Source organism: Mauremys reevesii, linkage group 21, assembly GCF_016161935.1.
Source record: "Mauremys reevesii isolate NIE-2019 linkage group 21, ASM1616193v1, whole genome shotgun sequence".
Taxonomy (NCBI): Eukaryota; Metazoa; Chordata; order Testudines; family Geoemydidae; genus Mauremys; species Mauremys reevesii.
Genome location: NC_052643.1, coordinates 4,006,531 through 4,022,698, shown reverse-complemented (window position 1 = coordinate 4,022,698; position 16,168 = coordinate 4,006,531). Strand labels below are relative to the sequence as shown.

The 16,168-nt window shown below is 52.7% G+C and overlaps 1 protein-coding gene across 2 annotated transcripts in view; it reads left to right on the top strand.

Annotated features, from left to right (window-relative positions):
* The first annotated feature begins 761 nt into the window (after positions 1 to 761).
* ATP13A2 (ATPase cation transporting 13A2) overlaps positions 762 to 16,168 on the top strand; it is a 75,009-nt gene continuing 59,602 nt past the window's right edge. The window contains exon 1 of one of the 2 annotated variants that reach the window (XM_039509318.1): positions 762 to 879. In XM_039509318.1, the coding sequence (XP_039365252.1) occupies positions 870 to 879 (10 nt within the window). In that variant the 5' untranslated portion in view covers positions 762 to 869. Of the gene's footprint in view, positions 880 to 1,558; positions 1,679 to 16,168 lie in introns of those variants that run through there. The other variant, XM_039509317.1, reaches the window with a different exon arrangement.

Sequence of the window (16,168 nt, the reverse complement as noted above, 5' to 3'; positions counted from 1 at the left end):
AATCCCAGGGAGGGAGAGGAATTGTTTATGGTGCCCATGAGGTATAATTAGGATTAATTCCCCCCACTGAGAAGGTCAGTTCAGGTAAGGAATAGTCTACAAGGGGAGATGGTGGAAGCCTCAGTGAGTCATTTCAAACCAGACTTCATGGCACACTGGGCAATCAGGGAGCAGAACCATCCTGCATTGGCTGAGTAGAATGGACTAGATAATACTAGGCCCTTTTCTCCTTCAGAAGAGTGGCATGGTCAGTGTGAAAGGGCATCACGGAGACTAACTAGGTGGATCACAGCAGAGAAAGAGAATGTGTGTTACAGAGATTGATGGACACACAGGGGTGTAGCTAGTGTGTGTATATGGTTGGGTAGCTAAAGCACAGGAGTGGAAGTCAGGAAATGACTTCGCCTCTGTCACAGAAGTGGGTTACACACTGCACAACCTTGGGCAAGCCCATGCCTCTGCTTGTGCCTCGGTTTCTCATCTGTAAACCAGGGGTGCTGGGGTGTCTCTAATACCCTGGGAAACCCTCCCTGCTGCAGGTGGGCTCTTGCCGGGGCTCAGGAATGGGAGCTGGGACTGGGAGACCCTCCCTCCGCCTGTCACGATCTGTGGGTGTCCTGGGTCAAGGCACGAGAGGGAGCCGGGTTTGCCATGTACCCAGGAGCCCTCGCCTGGACACAGCAGCCCGGGCAGAGAGAAACTACAACTCCCAGCTGCCCCTGCGCGGCCGCGCCCCGCCCAGCCCCGCTGACCCGCCAGCTGCGGCTCCTTTGTGTCTCCGAAGCGGAGAGCGAGGCTGGCGCCGGGTGCTGCTGGCGCGCGCGAGTTCGGCTCCCGGGGGCCGCCGGGTGCTGCTGGCGCGCGCAGCCATGAGCGCAGGTGAGCGGGAGCCGGCGGGTGTCTGCAAGCTCCGGGCCGTGCACGGGACCCCCCGAGGCCAGGCGGGGCTGCTGCCTGCGGGGCGCTCTCACGTCCCGGCTGCCCGGCTCCTGCTGCAAGGCGGGAGCTCAGCCGCCGGGGGACGAAGTCGCGCTGGCCCCAGCGAGGGGCAGAGCCGGCGCACCTGGGGCTGCTCGGTGCGTCCCTCTCGCGCTTCTGTTCCGGAGCAGGGTGCCGAGGGCAGGGCGTGCTCCCAGCCTGGGCTCCGCAAAGCCGCGCGGCGCTGCCGCTGGGATTGACAAGGACGCTGGAGCCAGCGAGCTCCCGGGGCGCAGCTGGGGGGATGCTCGGGGGAGCGAATGACCTCCAAGTTATGCGAGTCCGTTCTGATCCCCTCCCCTCCCAGCCCATCCTGCCCCACTTCCTGCGGGGTGGCTGGGTTTGTGCGGTGGTGGTTGATGTGCAAGAGTTGGGAGCCTTTGGGAACAAGCCGTATCTCCACCTGCCAAAGAGGAGAACCAGTTTCATTCACACAGGCCTCCACCCCCGAGGCTCTGGCAGTCTGTCCTATGAATGATCCAGTTGTCTGTCCTCCCCCACCTCCGCTTTCTTCAGTGATGTAATGTGGACATGCCTGGTGTTAACACACAGGCGAGCAGGCTGCTCTGCGGGGCAGGAGAACTCATGCCACAGCGTTACCCAAGTCCCGGAGGTGGCGCGCACCTGCTTGGGTTGCGTTTCTGGGGCTGCTCCACTCAACAGCCCTCCCTTGCCAAACTGGGGCGCAGGGAACGTTCAGGTGCCTTGGGCCGAGCTGAGTCTCCCACACTTCTCTGAGCAGCAAAGTTATTTCCCAGGGACTGGCTTGTCCCATCCCTTGCGTGTCTTGGAACAGGAGTTGTCCAGCTTATGGCTTAGAGCCTTCCTATCCCCTTTACAATCACACAGTGACCCTGGGGCTGCTGCTGAAGTCACTTAGGCACCAAACTGACATTAGGAAAGTCTTGATGTATTTTTAGCTGTGTTTGAATATGTGTTCCCGGCTCCTGGAGGGAACGGGTGGCCCGTCATGCCACCAGGGATGTAGAGAGCGTTCTGCAGCTGGTCTCCAGATGACAACCTAGGATCTACCACCCTGGAGTCTGTCTTCTCGAGTTGTAAACTGCTACTGAGAGCAAAAGGGGAGGTGGCAGCTGAGTCTTAGAGCTTTGAACCCCTGCCGGATGGCTTAGCACTTACTCTTTAAAAGAGTGGGTCTCATGGCATGGAGGCAGGGCTGTCCTGGGGGGTGCAAGTGGGGCAATTTGCCCCAGGCCCCGTAGGGGCCCCCATGAGAATATAGTATTCTACAGTATTGCAACATATTTTTATGGAAGAGGCCCCCAAAATTGCTTTGCACCAGGCCCCCTGAATCCTCTGGGCAGCCCTGCGTGGAGGTGACCCCAGTGCACCATTTGTGGTCAGGCACAGCACTGCTGGTGAGCTGCTGCCTCAGTTTCCCCTCTCCCAGGGTTTAAACAAGTCCAAGCAGGCCTTTCTAGTAGTAAAGAGCACCCTCTTTGGAAGGTGTTTATTTAACCAAAAAGGACAACAGGAAAACGAACAGCTGCTCCATCGGGAATTCCCGGCCATTTGATCCGGGTGGGAGAGTGCTCCAGGGCTAGTAGGGTGAGATAAGACTGAATTCCTTGCCAGGAGCTTGGGCCTCTTCTGGGCGTTGGGCCAGATGCCAGTCTTCCCTAGACAGTCCTCTTAGCTGAGCTCCCCAGGACATCCCACACCCAGTTCATTCTCCTGGGCTGCTTCAGTGCCTTGCCTGGCATCACTGTGTTCTGGGCCTGTCCCTCTGTCTGCGAGCCTCACTCTCCAGGGAGATACCACTGGGAGCAGCTGCAGGCTTCCAGCCTGAGCCCTCCTAAGCCTTGATAGGCCCAGACGCTCATTACCTAATTAACGGCCACCCAGCTATGTAGGCAAGTAGCCACAGGGGGATCTGGGTTGGCTCATTCTCCTTACTGGAGTCTCTCAAAGGTAGGCTGACCTCCCAACCCACGTGGCAGGAGGCAGTCTAGCTGTAACTGGTCCAGGAAGGTGGGTTCTAACACATGTACAGCGTAGTCTACGCTTAAGTGTAGCTATTTAATTTGAGGTGTGACTTTTGTATTTCTGACGTAGCCGTACTGGTGTAAGCCCAACTGTGAACATGGCGATGTTGGTATGACGGACATTGCTTGTGCCAGGTGTTTGCTGGAGTAATTTCTACTAGCAAACGTGCAGTTTTGTCAGCATGGACTGCGTCCGCACTAGCAGCACTCTGCCGGTACAGTATATTGGTATAGCTGTACTGGCAAAGCCTTCCCAGTGCAGCCCTGGTTTTATGCCAGTCTCCCAAACTGGCATAAGCTGTACTCATAACTATATAACTGAATCCTTGCTAGGAGGGGTTTGCTGGTTTAACTATTAACTATCCTGATAGAATTATACTGGGCAAAACCTCTCTAGTGTGGACAAGGCTTACCCAGTTGAATTCACTGCAGCCGCAGGCTTTAGGAATGCTGAAGAAAACCAGATTTGGTTGCTGCTTTCAGTTTTAAAGGGCCACTGCCAACTTTATTTATTTACTGCTAGTTTTTAAAAAATTCCAATATTTGACAGAATCCTCCTATAAATAGTAAGTTCTGGAACTTTTCAAACATGCTCCTCAATGAGGGAGAAATTGTTCAGCTGAGGTCCCTGAACCTGCAAAGACTTGCACACTGGACCTTGCACCTGCATAAGGCTTTCCGGATGGTGGCCTGAGTAGACAGGAAGCAGTGAAGCCGATGATAAAGTTCTGTTGAATGCACTGAGGTAACAGCCTGGAAACAAATCATTATCAGTTTAATAGATTTTTTTTTTTCATTATGATCTTGTAATCTGACTTCCTCCATAACCTAGGCCAGAGAATTTACTCCATGAAATTAAATGAGTCCCCTTAAAATCTGAATATTCTTATGCTAATCAGGGATGCATTGATAATATATGATAAATGACCTCAGGATCAGTGAGCCTTTTTACTTCTGTTACACTGGAAACATCCACTGCGTTTTACATAAATGTACAGAAAACAGGGTTCATGCCCAGGAGCTAGTACCCAGGGTCAGATTGGATGCACCATTCTGCAAAAACTCCTACCTTGAGGTTGAGAACCTCAGTCAGAATTTCCTCTTTGCAAGAGGAATCAAAACCAATAATGAACCTAAAGTTCCCTTTAGAGGAGTTTCATGTGCTGCTCAGACAACAGCTGGTCAGGGTTATTGCTGGGTTCCACCCGCCGCCCCACTCCTTATACCAACTGACTTTGGCAGAACTGAAATCTTGTAATGAGAAAGGAAATGGTCACCCAAAATGTACTACTTCTGTACTTCATAGTGGGTTTCAGTTCTTAGCTTCCGCGGAGCACGTCAGAACAATGATGTGGGAAGGTAAATGATTTGCATAGATGCCTGTAGCCTTTCATAGAATAGAATATCTGGGTTGGAAGGGACCTCAGGAGGTATCTAGTCCAACCCCCTGCTCAGAGCAGGACCAATTCCCAGACAGATTTTTGGCCCAGATCCCTAAATGGCCCCCTCAAGGATTGAACTCACAACCCCTGGGTTTAGCAGGCCAATGCTCAAACCACTGAGCTCTCCCTCCCCTTATGGTAACAGACTATGTGCATTAATATTGTTATGAGAAGGGGACACCGTGAGCGGGAATTTGTCTTTCTGCTCTTCTAAATGAGCCAGTCAAATGCACTTTGAGTGAATAAACCGCTAAGTGCTGGTGCAACCCTGAAGGTTCCCCACAATTACATTAATCCCGTCAAGACTTTGGTGAATCAAGGAATGTGCCTTGTAAGTGATTGGGAGGCATTTGCTGCTCCTGGGAAAGAGAGGAGCTGATGGCACTGGTAGGGACCAACCTTACTAATGACAGGTCCTCTATAAACGTCCCAGGTGGTGCTTGAGCAGTGCTGCGCGGCAGTGCCCAGTCCTGCGGGCGCCGGTGATGCCAAACAGGGTGGTGATCTGGGTAAAATCCACGACGCATTAGGTGAATCTACATTTGTGCCATTTCTAACGCAAGAGAGGCCAATGATTCTGCATCAGAAGGTGTTGATCTAGGCTGCCCTGGGGGCTTAATGACAGGGTACGGCATTGCTATGCGGGAGACCAAGGGTTAGCAGCTTGTTGTAATTGCTCCAGCATGTCCCTGTCCTCCAGATGGCAGGTATCCCTGCTTTACTCACTGGCTGTGATGGCAGTGCCACCAGAGCTACCTTTGACGGTCTGATAAGGGCAGGGCATTGGGACTTGGACTCCTGGGCTCGCTGGCTGGCTGTGCAAACTGGGCGGGAGGGAATGATGCAGCTTCTCTGTGCCTGTGTTCGCTCGTTTGTAAAATAGGGGAATTGCCCCCTCGCTCACCAGGGAATTGTGTGAGCCCTGGTCGTTGGTAAGGGGCCTTGATCTCCTCTGCTGGGAGCTGCTTGAGAAGCGCGAAGGATTAGTCAGGCTCCGTGCTAGGAGTGCTGCAGAGGTGATGCACATGGCCCCCAGGACCCTGCTGTATGTTTATGGTGTGGGGCCCGAAGAGGAGTGCGGCTCCTATTCCTCGCAAGTGACGTTGCTGAGAAGGTGCCATGGGAGGGGACTGGAGAAGCATTAAACGCCGGGAGGTCCCACCTGTCCTGTTGCGCTGGGCTCTGAGTTTAAAAAAAAAAAAAAAGTGGAGGGTACAGCCTGAAGAGCTTGTAGTTTAACTAAGGGCCAGATCTTACCGTCTAACGGGCCAGAGTGCAACGCGTGGCTGAGCCGGCTGATCGCCAAACCCATTACGTTAGCGGATCAGTCACACTAGTGGTGTTGCCAAGTCTTTCGATATTTGGTGTTTTTCTTTAAAGCCCCAGCTCCCGGAGCCAGGGGATTAGGTGAATACCGTATCTCAGCTTTCGCTTTAAAATAGCTTCTATCCCTTCATGAAAATGAGCCCTGAGTGCACCCTGAAGGTCCAGAAACCGGAAGGCAAGGAACCCCAAATTCATCACTTTTAGACAAAAAAACCCATGGGCTGTTTTTTAAAGCCAACCTCCTGCCTTTTTTGAGATTTGATTCATAGGTTTTTGAACACTCGGGGTTGCCAATGCTGAACTTGCTGCTCTGTCTCAATCTTAGTAAGTTTCCTCTCCCTCTCTTCCCCCCGTAGTGGTTGGTGCTTCTGACTGGGTTACGCCTGGCAAAAATGTCTGTAGGCCAAGAGTTTCCAAAGTGACTAGTCATTTTGGGTCCCTGGGTTGAGACATCAGCCCGGGGGCTGTGTTCTCAGAGGGTGGTGTCACGTTCTGGGGTGCGATTCAGACCAGCCAGAAGTTGTCACTGCTTGTTTTATAACCCTGAGTGCTCCCAAATACTTCTGCTACTTGTGGGTCCTTGCCTGGGATGTACACAACTGCCAGCGTTCACTTCATGTTGTGTACGCTGCACAGCTCTGACTCAGCCGTGCTGAATCCAGCAGTTATCACAGACGTATTGTCTTTACCAGCCTTAGCCGGTGACCCCAACACACCTCCCGCCCCAACCTTCCCCAGACCCATGTGCTAGGCAGCTCCCAGCCCCGTCCTTAGTCCAGCGGACTGAGAACATTCATTTATTCCTTTAAGGAGACAAGATCAGATTTGGAGTTCACAGATAAGAGAGAAAGTTAGAAACAGTTGCCAGCAAGTAAAAGTGAAAGTACACAACTAAAAGTCTAAAACTTCAGTCTAGCAAGCTTTGGTTCAACGCTTTGTCCAAGATGGCTTGTCTCACCCACGGTCTTCCTGGGTCGGGATCTCTTCCAAAGATACTGGTTCCTTTGGCTTCTTAGGTGAAAGGGAGAACTTGGCGTTCTCTGCCGCTTTCTTTTCTAGGCCGTTGACTCTTTGAAATGGGTTCTTCTGAACAATGCTGTTGGTGTCACTAGGCCTAAGTAAACCAAAGTTGTGACTGCAGGCCTGAGTGAACCAGAGGTCTTCCATGCTGTGAACTTTAACCAGCCTAAGATGCTAACAGACAGCAAGCAAAATGTTTAACTGTCAGCTGTCTCAGCTTGCAGATGCAGGAGTTTGAAACAGCAGAAGCGGCGGGGAGGAGGGGAAGAGGGGGGAGAAAAGTCTACATGTGCCTGGGCTGACAAGGCCAAAGATAAGCATGCGAATGGGAACTTTTCTAACACGCTGAGATGTAATGTTTAAAGTAACTGCTGTTGGGAAGGGAGGGGTGAGGGGGAAAACCAAACAAAAGGCTTACACAAACAAGGGGGGTATAAATGCTGGGACCCCGCCTGCGCGCGGGTGTGCAGGATTTGAGATTGCTTTTTCTCCCTGGCACCTTATTTGGGCTCAAATAAACGTGGTTTGCTTCTCCACCCTGGTGTGTTAATTAATGCGACGCACACCGGGCAACGAACCCTGCTGTTGCTCCGCCTCGGGCCCTTTGAGCCGGCAACAATGCCCCCACGGTTAAGTTCATTCAAGCCGTGAGAGAGGCTACGTGGAGTCTGGTAGAGAAGGAGGCTCCCTGCTCTCTTCCCCCACTTGGGTTTGCTGAAATGCAAATGGTTCAGTTTCCTGCCATCTTCTTCCCCTGCTGCCGTGATGGCGATGGCCCTGTTCGCTACATGGGTATAAACTGATGTAAACGCTCATTCCTTTGTTTAGGCCAGGGCGTTTTTAACGACTTTGCCCAGGCAGGGCTGCCTGGTTTTGGACAAGTAACGTCCTACGGGGGACATTTATAACTTCACGTATAATGTTGCTGCATATGTATTTCACTGTGACCTCCCTGACCAGGGTGGTGGTAGTTTTCAAATGAGCCCTCACAAGGTATATTTTTGTACAAAGACTATTACAACAGTGTGGAGGATGTGAATACAGGGCGCTTTGGGTCGCAAGCGGGTATCAGCATGTTCTGAAAATCCAGGCCTCCTTCACGGGGTCTAAACTTGGGATCCAGACTTCTTAGTCTTGGAAATCTTGGCTGTAGACAAGTTGAGCTAGGGGCTGTCCGTGTGTGTTTGCCTGCGTGTTACTCAGCACATCTGCAGCAGGGAACACGTGTTTCTACAGCACAGTCTCTAGCCCGTGGTCCAGCGGTTAGGGCAGAATTTGGGAGACCTGGATTCGAGTCCCTGCTCTGCCACAAACACTCTGGGTGACCTTGGGCAAGTCACTTATTCTCTTTGTGGCTCAGTTCCCCATCAGTACAATGGGGATAATAACTGCTTTGCCTCACAGGGGTAGTGTGAGAACAAATATATTAAAGACTGAGGCATCCACGTCCTATGGTGATGGGTGCCTTATCCCTTAGATAGCTAGAACATGCTGGATCATTCTAATGGAGGTGAGGAAAGGTCTTGTTTTAGCTGGTGAAACTGAGCGGGGAGCCTAGGTTTCAGTTCAACTAGCCAAATTGAGGGATAACTCCAACTTGCCCTGTTTGCGCTAAGATTCTGCAGCATGAGAGCAATCATGGTGCAAAACCCCTCGCTTTCTCTAGGGTAGACAAGGCCATTGAGTTGTCTGTTTTAGAGGGAGGAAGCGACTGGTTCCTGCATGGCTCAGATGCAGGACCACAGTCCTGGTATTGAGGTCCTCCTATTCGAGCTGATGGCTGCGTGACGTACAAGACCGGCAGTTGTCGTCTTTCTGCAGCAGATGAGTGGATGTATTGGGCCCCGGGGATGAAAGGAAACGGCTCACACATCGTCATTGTCCTTATGTTCGTCCCTAATGTACGTGTTCTAAATAGCCTGGTGAATTTTGACCTCCAGCTGTAGCTTTCTGTATCTAAGAGTGAAGCCAAATGGCCTGGGAAAAGCTTGAACTGGTACAAAGCTCAGCAGATCAGCTGGTTAACAGTGCTCTGAATTCATTTCCCACCCCCCAGTGCTCTGCGTCTGCACTGCCTGCCTGCTATACTCAGCGTCTGAGTCAGGGTCTTTGTCCTAATAGCCAAAGCCCTCCCTTGGGTCTGGCCAATGCGCTCACTCTGCAGCCAAGACACCCACGTTCCACTGGAACAATGAAACCAATTGTGGAGATGCACCGGGCAGTACTTGCCCCTTGAAGCTATTGTTTCAGGCTCTCACCAGACTCTGGCATCAGGTATGCTTGGTTCCTGTTTTCAAGGTTTTCTTCTTGCCATAAGGGTGAGAGTTGAGATGCTGGAGCACAAAGGAACGAAATACACAGGGTCTTGGCCTTGAGCATATGCAGTAGCCCCCAGATCTGTTGCAGAGGCGGAGGGTAACGTTCAGGCCTGCCCTGCAGGTAATGGTGGTGGTGATTCAGAAGGGGGCGCTCGTACCTCTGAATCGGTACTGAGCCAGTGCCTCCGTGCAGGGCTGGTGGGCTCTGCTGTAGGACCCATCTTTGGGATAATGCACAGACGAGGTCCCAACCACTTGTCTGTCCGAGATCCCACAGCCCTCTCCTCTCAAGAATTGGCTGAATCGCATCTCTGGTTACTGCATTCTGGGTGATCCCTAAACTTCCCCTGGTTAAGATATTCCTCACTCCTCCCCCGGTGTATGTTGCTGGTTAAAACCAGGCCAGGTTCCAGCTGTGAGCTGACATGATAGAGCTGCATCTGGGGATCTGGATCTTGCAAATACAGCAGAAGAGATTATCCCGACTTGAGCAGCCGGAGAGAAATGGTCTTTAAGGCCGTGCCACTGCCACCAGCGCCCCCATCTTGCCCTGCCACCTAACCCAGAACTTCTGTTTGAATAACCCTTCCTGTCACCCTGCAGCTGCGGATCTCCAAGCCCTTTGCAAACATGAATGGATTAAAGCCTCCCACCCCCAAGGCAAGTATTTCCCTCCCCCTTTCTGTAAAATAGGGATCTCTCTCAGTGCCTCGGAGTCAGGCAGGAAGCTTGTGTTAGAGCTGGGAACAGAGCCCAGATCTCTTGATTTGCAGCCGTGGGGCTTTAACCACGCAGGCATCCTCCCTCCCCGCTCTGCTTGTGAGAAGAGGCAGCTCTTCCGAGGGCTCTGGAGCTGGGTTGCCTTTGGAAAGCCCCAGGGCCGAGCCCAGCCCTAGGAGTGTGCTGAGCCGACAGCTGCAGGGCGCGCCGAGCTTGTGGCCGTGGGCATGCTCTGCTGGGACTTCCCTTCCCCAGTGGCACTGCAACTCCCACCCCCACCAACCATGACCCGAACTGCCTCCTGCGGGCCAACCCGGCCTGTTGCCCCTCCTCTAGTGGGCGATCGTCTCCCCCCTTCTCACTAAACACCTCCCGTGTGCACTGCCTGGGCCGCACACGACTGGAGCCCTGCCCGCAGGTGGGACTCGGCGTGTCTTAGCCCCGGCCCGCCTTTGGGCAGGTCGTGGAAGAACAAGAAAGAAGCCCGAGAACTAAGCTGCCGAAAAGCAGGTTCTCTGGATCCAGCACCCCCCGCATGTGCTCCTGCAGTCATGCCTCCCCTCCGTGGCAGCCGTGGTACTACATGGAACTCATGAGATCAGCAAACAAAATGACCCTGGTTTATTTTTAAGGAAGGCTTTAAAACAAAAAGTCCAGTTGCAGCGATCCGAGTTTCCAGTATCGACCAACGCAGAACGGTTTCTCGCACACGCGCTCCCTACGTTCTCCTGCTCCGTCCTTGATGCCAGAGCAAAAGGGAAGTAAGTTACAGGCAGAAGGTCACGTGTGGTGTACATAGTATTGCGGGAAACCCCAAGCAACTGTGGGCTGTTTGTGAAACATCCCTAAGTAACAGCAGCTGCTTCTGGTAAAGTGCCGGCTCCGTCCGCAGCTATTCTTGGGGCTGGCAGATGTGCGTTTCCATGTGACACCTAGCCAGTTATTCCTTCCAAAGGGTCTAAATATCCTCAGTGATCCTTGTCTGAGGCTCATTTGCTTGTGAAACATCTGCCGGGGAGGTTCCTGCAAAGTGTCTCTGGAGCCTTCAGAATCCTGGGTTACGTGGAATCGGACCCTGGCCCCTCTGCTGCTTCCCATCATTACCTATAAGCCTTTGCTGCGATCCTTGTCTTGCCTGTACCTAACTACGGCCCGCAGCCAGAGGCTTGGGGGTGTTGATCTAGGTGGAGGGCTCTAGGTTCTGGGGGTAATTCAACACTTCCCTTTGCCTAGCATCCGGAGTCCAGGACTTGCAGAGTTAAACCGTTTACTCTCTTCTCCTGCCCTAATTAACTTCAGGGGCGTTTCCCCTCGCTCCAGGCCTGGCCCTGGTTGGTGACTAGGTTATCTAAAGAGCCACCCAGTGCGAATGGGATGAGTCTGGCTCAATGTCGTTAAGCTCCTGCAGCTATAACGAATAGCTGGGCGATGCTCTGATCCTTTCTAATCCAGAGGCATTGACTGATTGTGCAGCTACACCAAGTCTGGAGGCGTCATGGGGCCTATTCTCCTTAAGACCGACGTGCTGTCCGTTACTGTGAGGATCTGTGCGACGATTGGGGTGAGACCCCGATACAGTGTGGTCCTGTTTTATTGGTAGAGTTGGGTGCTGAACCGGGGCCAGGACAGCTGGGCTTTCCCAAGGGATGTAGGGGAATTAGGCACCCAAGTCCCATTGCTTTCTTATTCTGCCCAAGACTTGGGCGCCATTCGGGGACAGGGTTTAAAGTCGTGTCTGCGCAGCAAAGCAGAACTAACCAGCGTGGCTAAGGTGGTGGTTCCAGCTTTGTCTGCGCTAGGGGAGTCTTACAACAATTCCCCGCCATCGTTAGCTCAGAAGCTGCCGCAACATAGGGTGCTCATTGAGTAATACACGGCATGGGCTTTTCTCATCGACCAAGCTGCCCAGGAGAGGGCACCCTGCTGCCGAAACAGACGGGGAATTCTGGCTTCTCTGGCGCTGTAACTTCCACTTGTGGGAAGGGAGAGACCTTGGTTTCAAGTCTCTGCTGAGCCTCAGCAAGTAGGTTGGAAGGACTTTTTTTGTAATGAGCAATGAGTGGGTAGGGCCTTCGCTCTGCCTACCCCGCATAGCAGTCCCTGCAGCAGAGCTGGTGTGGCGTGGGAAGTGAGCAGTGCGGGGGAAAGGAGGGACCCGGCTTAGTACCCCCGCACCCCCGCTCCAGAGCAAGTGGGAAGCAGACACCGAACAGTTATTTGTATTGCAGTCGGGCCTAGGAGCACTAGCCACGGAGCAGACCCCCATTGTGCTAGGGGCTGTACGAACACAGAACAAAACGACGCTGCCTGCCCCAAAGTGCTGACCGGCTTGTGACCGAGAGTCCTGGGCCAGTCCGGCTGCATGCTGCCCTTTGCACTGGACAGATCGTCAGTGGCGGTCAGTTTATCCCTCCACCCACGGAGGCCAGGAACACTAAATTCCATGGTAAGGCAGACAGAGAAAGGGAGAGTTAAACATTTGCTGGGTCGCCCGCATCGGCCACAGCCGTCCTCTTTGGACTGTTCCTTACCTGATAAGGAGACGGGAATGTGCTGAAATAACTTTATTACTTTCTATCTCGGCTCCTGCCTTGGTTAGGTTTGAAAAGGAGGGAGGATTCGGGCTTTATGAGCTTCCTGGTAGCGCAAAGATCTGGCCACCAGCCCCACCTGGGAAGTCAACAGGCGTGTCTGTAAGATGTTCCCGTACTGTGGTTCCAGACAAGGTGAACAAATGTAGCTAGGAAACAACTACGCAAGAAAGGTGAAATTGTCAAGCCTGCTGGTAGAGAAATACTCCTCCCCCACACACACACACACCCCTCCCCCGAAGTACTGCTGGTAATTACGGGCCCCACGCGAGTGTCTGAGCGTCTCGCCAGCCATGAATTTTATTCTTTTGCACACACCCCTGCGTGAGATGGGAGTTTTATTATCCCGTTTTACAGAAGATGAAGCCAACTTATGGAGAGCGCAGGGGCCAGATTTTTAAAGGTATTTAGGTGCCTCCGTATCTTTAAAAATTTGGCCCTCGGTGACTTGCCAGAGGTCACACGGGAAATCAGTGGCAGAGCCAGGAGCTGAACCCAAGTCTTGCACCCCGCCCCACCCCCAGGTCTGGTGCTGTTACCCCACAGCCCCTCTTTCCTCCTGGTTCCTTTGACTCAGAAACACAGGCCTCTTCCAGCTGTGCTAAGGAAGCGTTTCTGGTAAGTTTCATTGCGTGGGAACGTGCTGCTGGAGAAGACCCTGATCTCTCTCATGCATTCATGGATCCCTCCTTTTCTCCCCCCATTCCCGCTGCACCCTGATTTTCCACCTCTCTGCACACAGGGCCTGGGGCGACCGAAGCGGGGACACCCGAGAGAGCTCGCTGCATAAACAACCCGGCCAGACAATGGGCGTTGCTAACCTGCGGGGGTTGCGGCTCACCCTCCAGCTGAAATTTGCACTTTTTTTCATCCCGGTAGCTCTTGTACCCTGTGTTCCCATTGCGACGGGGTGCGGCTGGTGCTTCGGTCGTCCCGACAATGCTGCGTTTTGTTAGGTCTCCCACAAACGAGGGCTGCAGATAGCAAGCCCAGCCCTTTACATTCTCCCTTAAAAAGCAAGGGCTGGATGCATCTCGCCTCTTCCGCCTACTCCTGGCTCTCCCCATCTCCAGCAACAATTGGAAACAGGGTCGTTCCCCTTGGGTGATCACACGGCAGCAGGTGCAGTCGTAGGTACAGGGACTTCCCGCTGAGCAAAGATCATCTGGCCTGGATTGGGAGAGGAGGGGGAGCGCGAGTGCTAATGGCTTTTTTAAAAAAAGAGAGACTAGGGTGACTCTGATTTTAAATTAGGGCGCTTTAAAAACCATTTAGCTGGCACTCCCGCATGTGGATGCCGGAGCCTAAAGGCTAATCTTGTGTTTAGAGCCTGGGAGTGGGGAGATCTGGATTCCGTTTCCAGCTGACCGTCACGGCCCTCTCTGTGCCTTAATTTCCCTGTCGGTAAAATCTATTTTAGGTCCCATGCAGCCTCCATTACCATAGAATCTGAGCAGCTCGTGATCTTGAATGGATTTATTGTCTCCAGCAGTGTCATTTGACTGCGGGTTATTGGACTTGAAGCGGGAATCTCATGGGTGGAATTCTCTGGCCTGGGTTATACAAGAGATCAGACTGGATGATCATAATGGTCTCCTCTGGCCTTTAAATCTAGGACTCCCTTAGACCACCCCCCAAGGCTTTTGTGTCTCCTTGCCCATATGCTGCTAAACCTTCCCTCCCTCTGTGTATATTTAGTCCTCACTGCTTTGAGCGGAAGTGTCTGAACGTGGCAGTTTAAGCTGTAGTGAACCTGCATTAGATTCCCTCTTGGACTCGTTCTTCCCGATAGCGTGCAGGAGTGACCGTGCCCTGTGACCCGGGTGGGCTGGCTTTTCTGCAGGTATAAGGATATTCTTCCTGCAGAACAGGCTTTCGGAGGTGGAGCTGGTTCTGTCACCTGTAGAACCAATGCACAGACCTGAGCTGGTAGCAGAAGTAGGCCGTTATCCGCTACGTGGGCCCACTGCTAGGGAGAGATGGCTCACACGCCTTGCAAGTGTTAAGTGTGGAAAGTTGCCAGTGTTCAGACTGTGTCCTACCTTGTGCACACTGCTAGGGATGAGTCAGTGGGGCAGATTCCCACTGGCTGGCACGAAACCAGGAAGCATTTGCAGGGGCCGGCCCCAGGGTTTGTATCCACTGACTGGTGATTTTGCACTTCCCTGGGCTAGGCTGCTGCTGTAACTGGGAACCAGTCTGGGTGCTCTCTGGTCGCTCAGTGCAGTGAAATGCTTGGGATACTTGCAGCGGTTGCTATGGGCAGCCAGACACTTAATAAAGGGAAGGGTCTTCAGTGCATTTTCCCTGTATTCATAGAACCGTACGACTGGGAGGGTCTTCGAGAGGCCATCTCGTCCAGTACCCTGCATCCATGACAGGACTGAGTCTTCTGCCATCCCTGACAGGTGTTTGTCCAACCTGCTCTTAAAAATCTCCAATGACGGAGATTCCACAACCTCCCTTGGCAATTTATTCCAGTGCTTCACCACCCTGACAGTTAGGAAGTTTTTCCTCATGTCCAACCTAAACCAGCCTTGCTGAAATTTAAATTTCTTGTCCTATCCTCAGAGGTTAAGGAGAACAATTTTTCTCCCTCCTCCTTGTAACAACCTTTTATGTACCTGAAAACTGTTATCACGTCCCCTCTCAATCTTCTCTTCTCCAGACTAAACAAACCCAAGTTTTTCAATCTTCCCTCCTCGGTCGTGTGTTCTAGACCTTTAATCGTTTTTGTTGCTCTTCTCTGGACTTTCTCCAATTTGTCCCCATCTTCCCTGAAATGTGACGCCCAGATCTGGACACAGCACTCAGCAGAGGCCTAATCAGTGCAGAGTAGAGGGGAAGAATTGCTTCTTGTGTCTTGGGGTTTGGCTACACTTGCAGGTGTGCAGCGCTGGGAGTTACAGCTGTCTTCGTACAGCTGTGCAGGGCCAGCGCTGGAGTGTGGCCACACTGACAGCTACCAGCGCTGCAGTGTGGCCACATTTGCAGCGGTGTTGGGAGTGGTGCATTATGGGCAGCTATCCCAGCGGTCAAGTGGCTGCAACGTGCTTTTCAAAAGAGGGGGGTGGGGTGGGGTGGAGTGTGACAGGGAGTGTGGGGGGGGAGAGAGAGAAAGTGGATTTTTGGAGCAGACACTGTGTCAGCTCCCTGCCTTACAAATTCCTACCACTTCCCCCACACTCTTAATGCAAATAGCCTTCAGACCAGATAAGCAGCTGCTCCGATGGACTCCCTTCCCTGCCCTCTTCCTCCCCCCCCCCTTTCTCTCCTCAAGCAAACACTAGCTGTGGACATTCATCCCCCTGCCTGCCTCATTCACAGCAAACAGTGGCTGTGTTTGTTTTTTAGATAAGCAGCTCCGGGAGCCCGGAGTTCACAACAAAACAGAGAGGCATCATAACAAAACAAAGAGAGTTCTTTAGGTAAAAGCATTATGGGTTAGGGTTAGGGTAGTAAGATTAACAGCGTAGTAAGATTAATCACTGGCGCCCCAGCACTGCAGCACCAGCGCTGCAGTCGTTATTCCCCAGGCCGAGGTGGAGTACAGCCAGCGCTGTAGCCAGGGAGATACAGCGCTGTATGTGCCTTGCAAGTGTGGACGGTGAGTGAGTTGCAGCGCTGTAAAGCCACCACCAGCGCTGCAACTCTCCACTGTAGCCAAGCCCTTGCTTACAACACATAGGTGCTGGGAGCACCCACGGAGAAAAATTAGCGGGTGCTTAGCACCTGCCGGCAGCCAAGCTTCCCCCTCTCTCCACTCC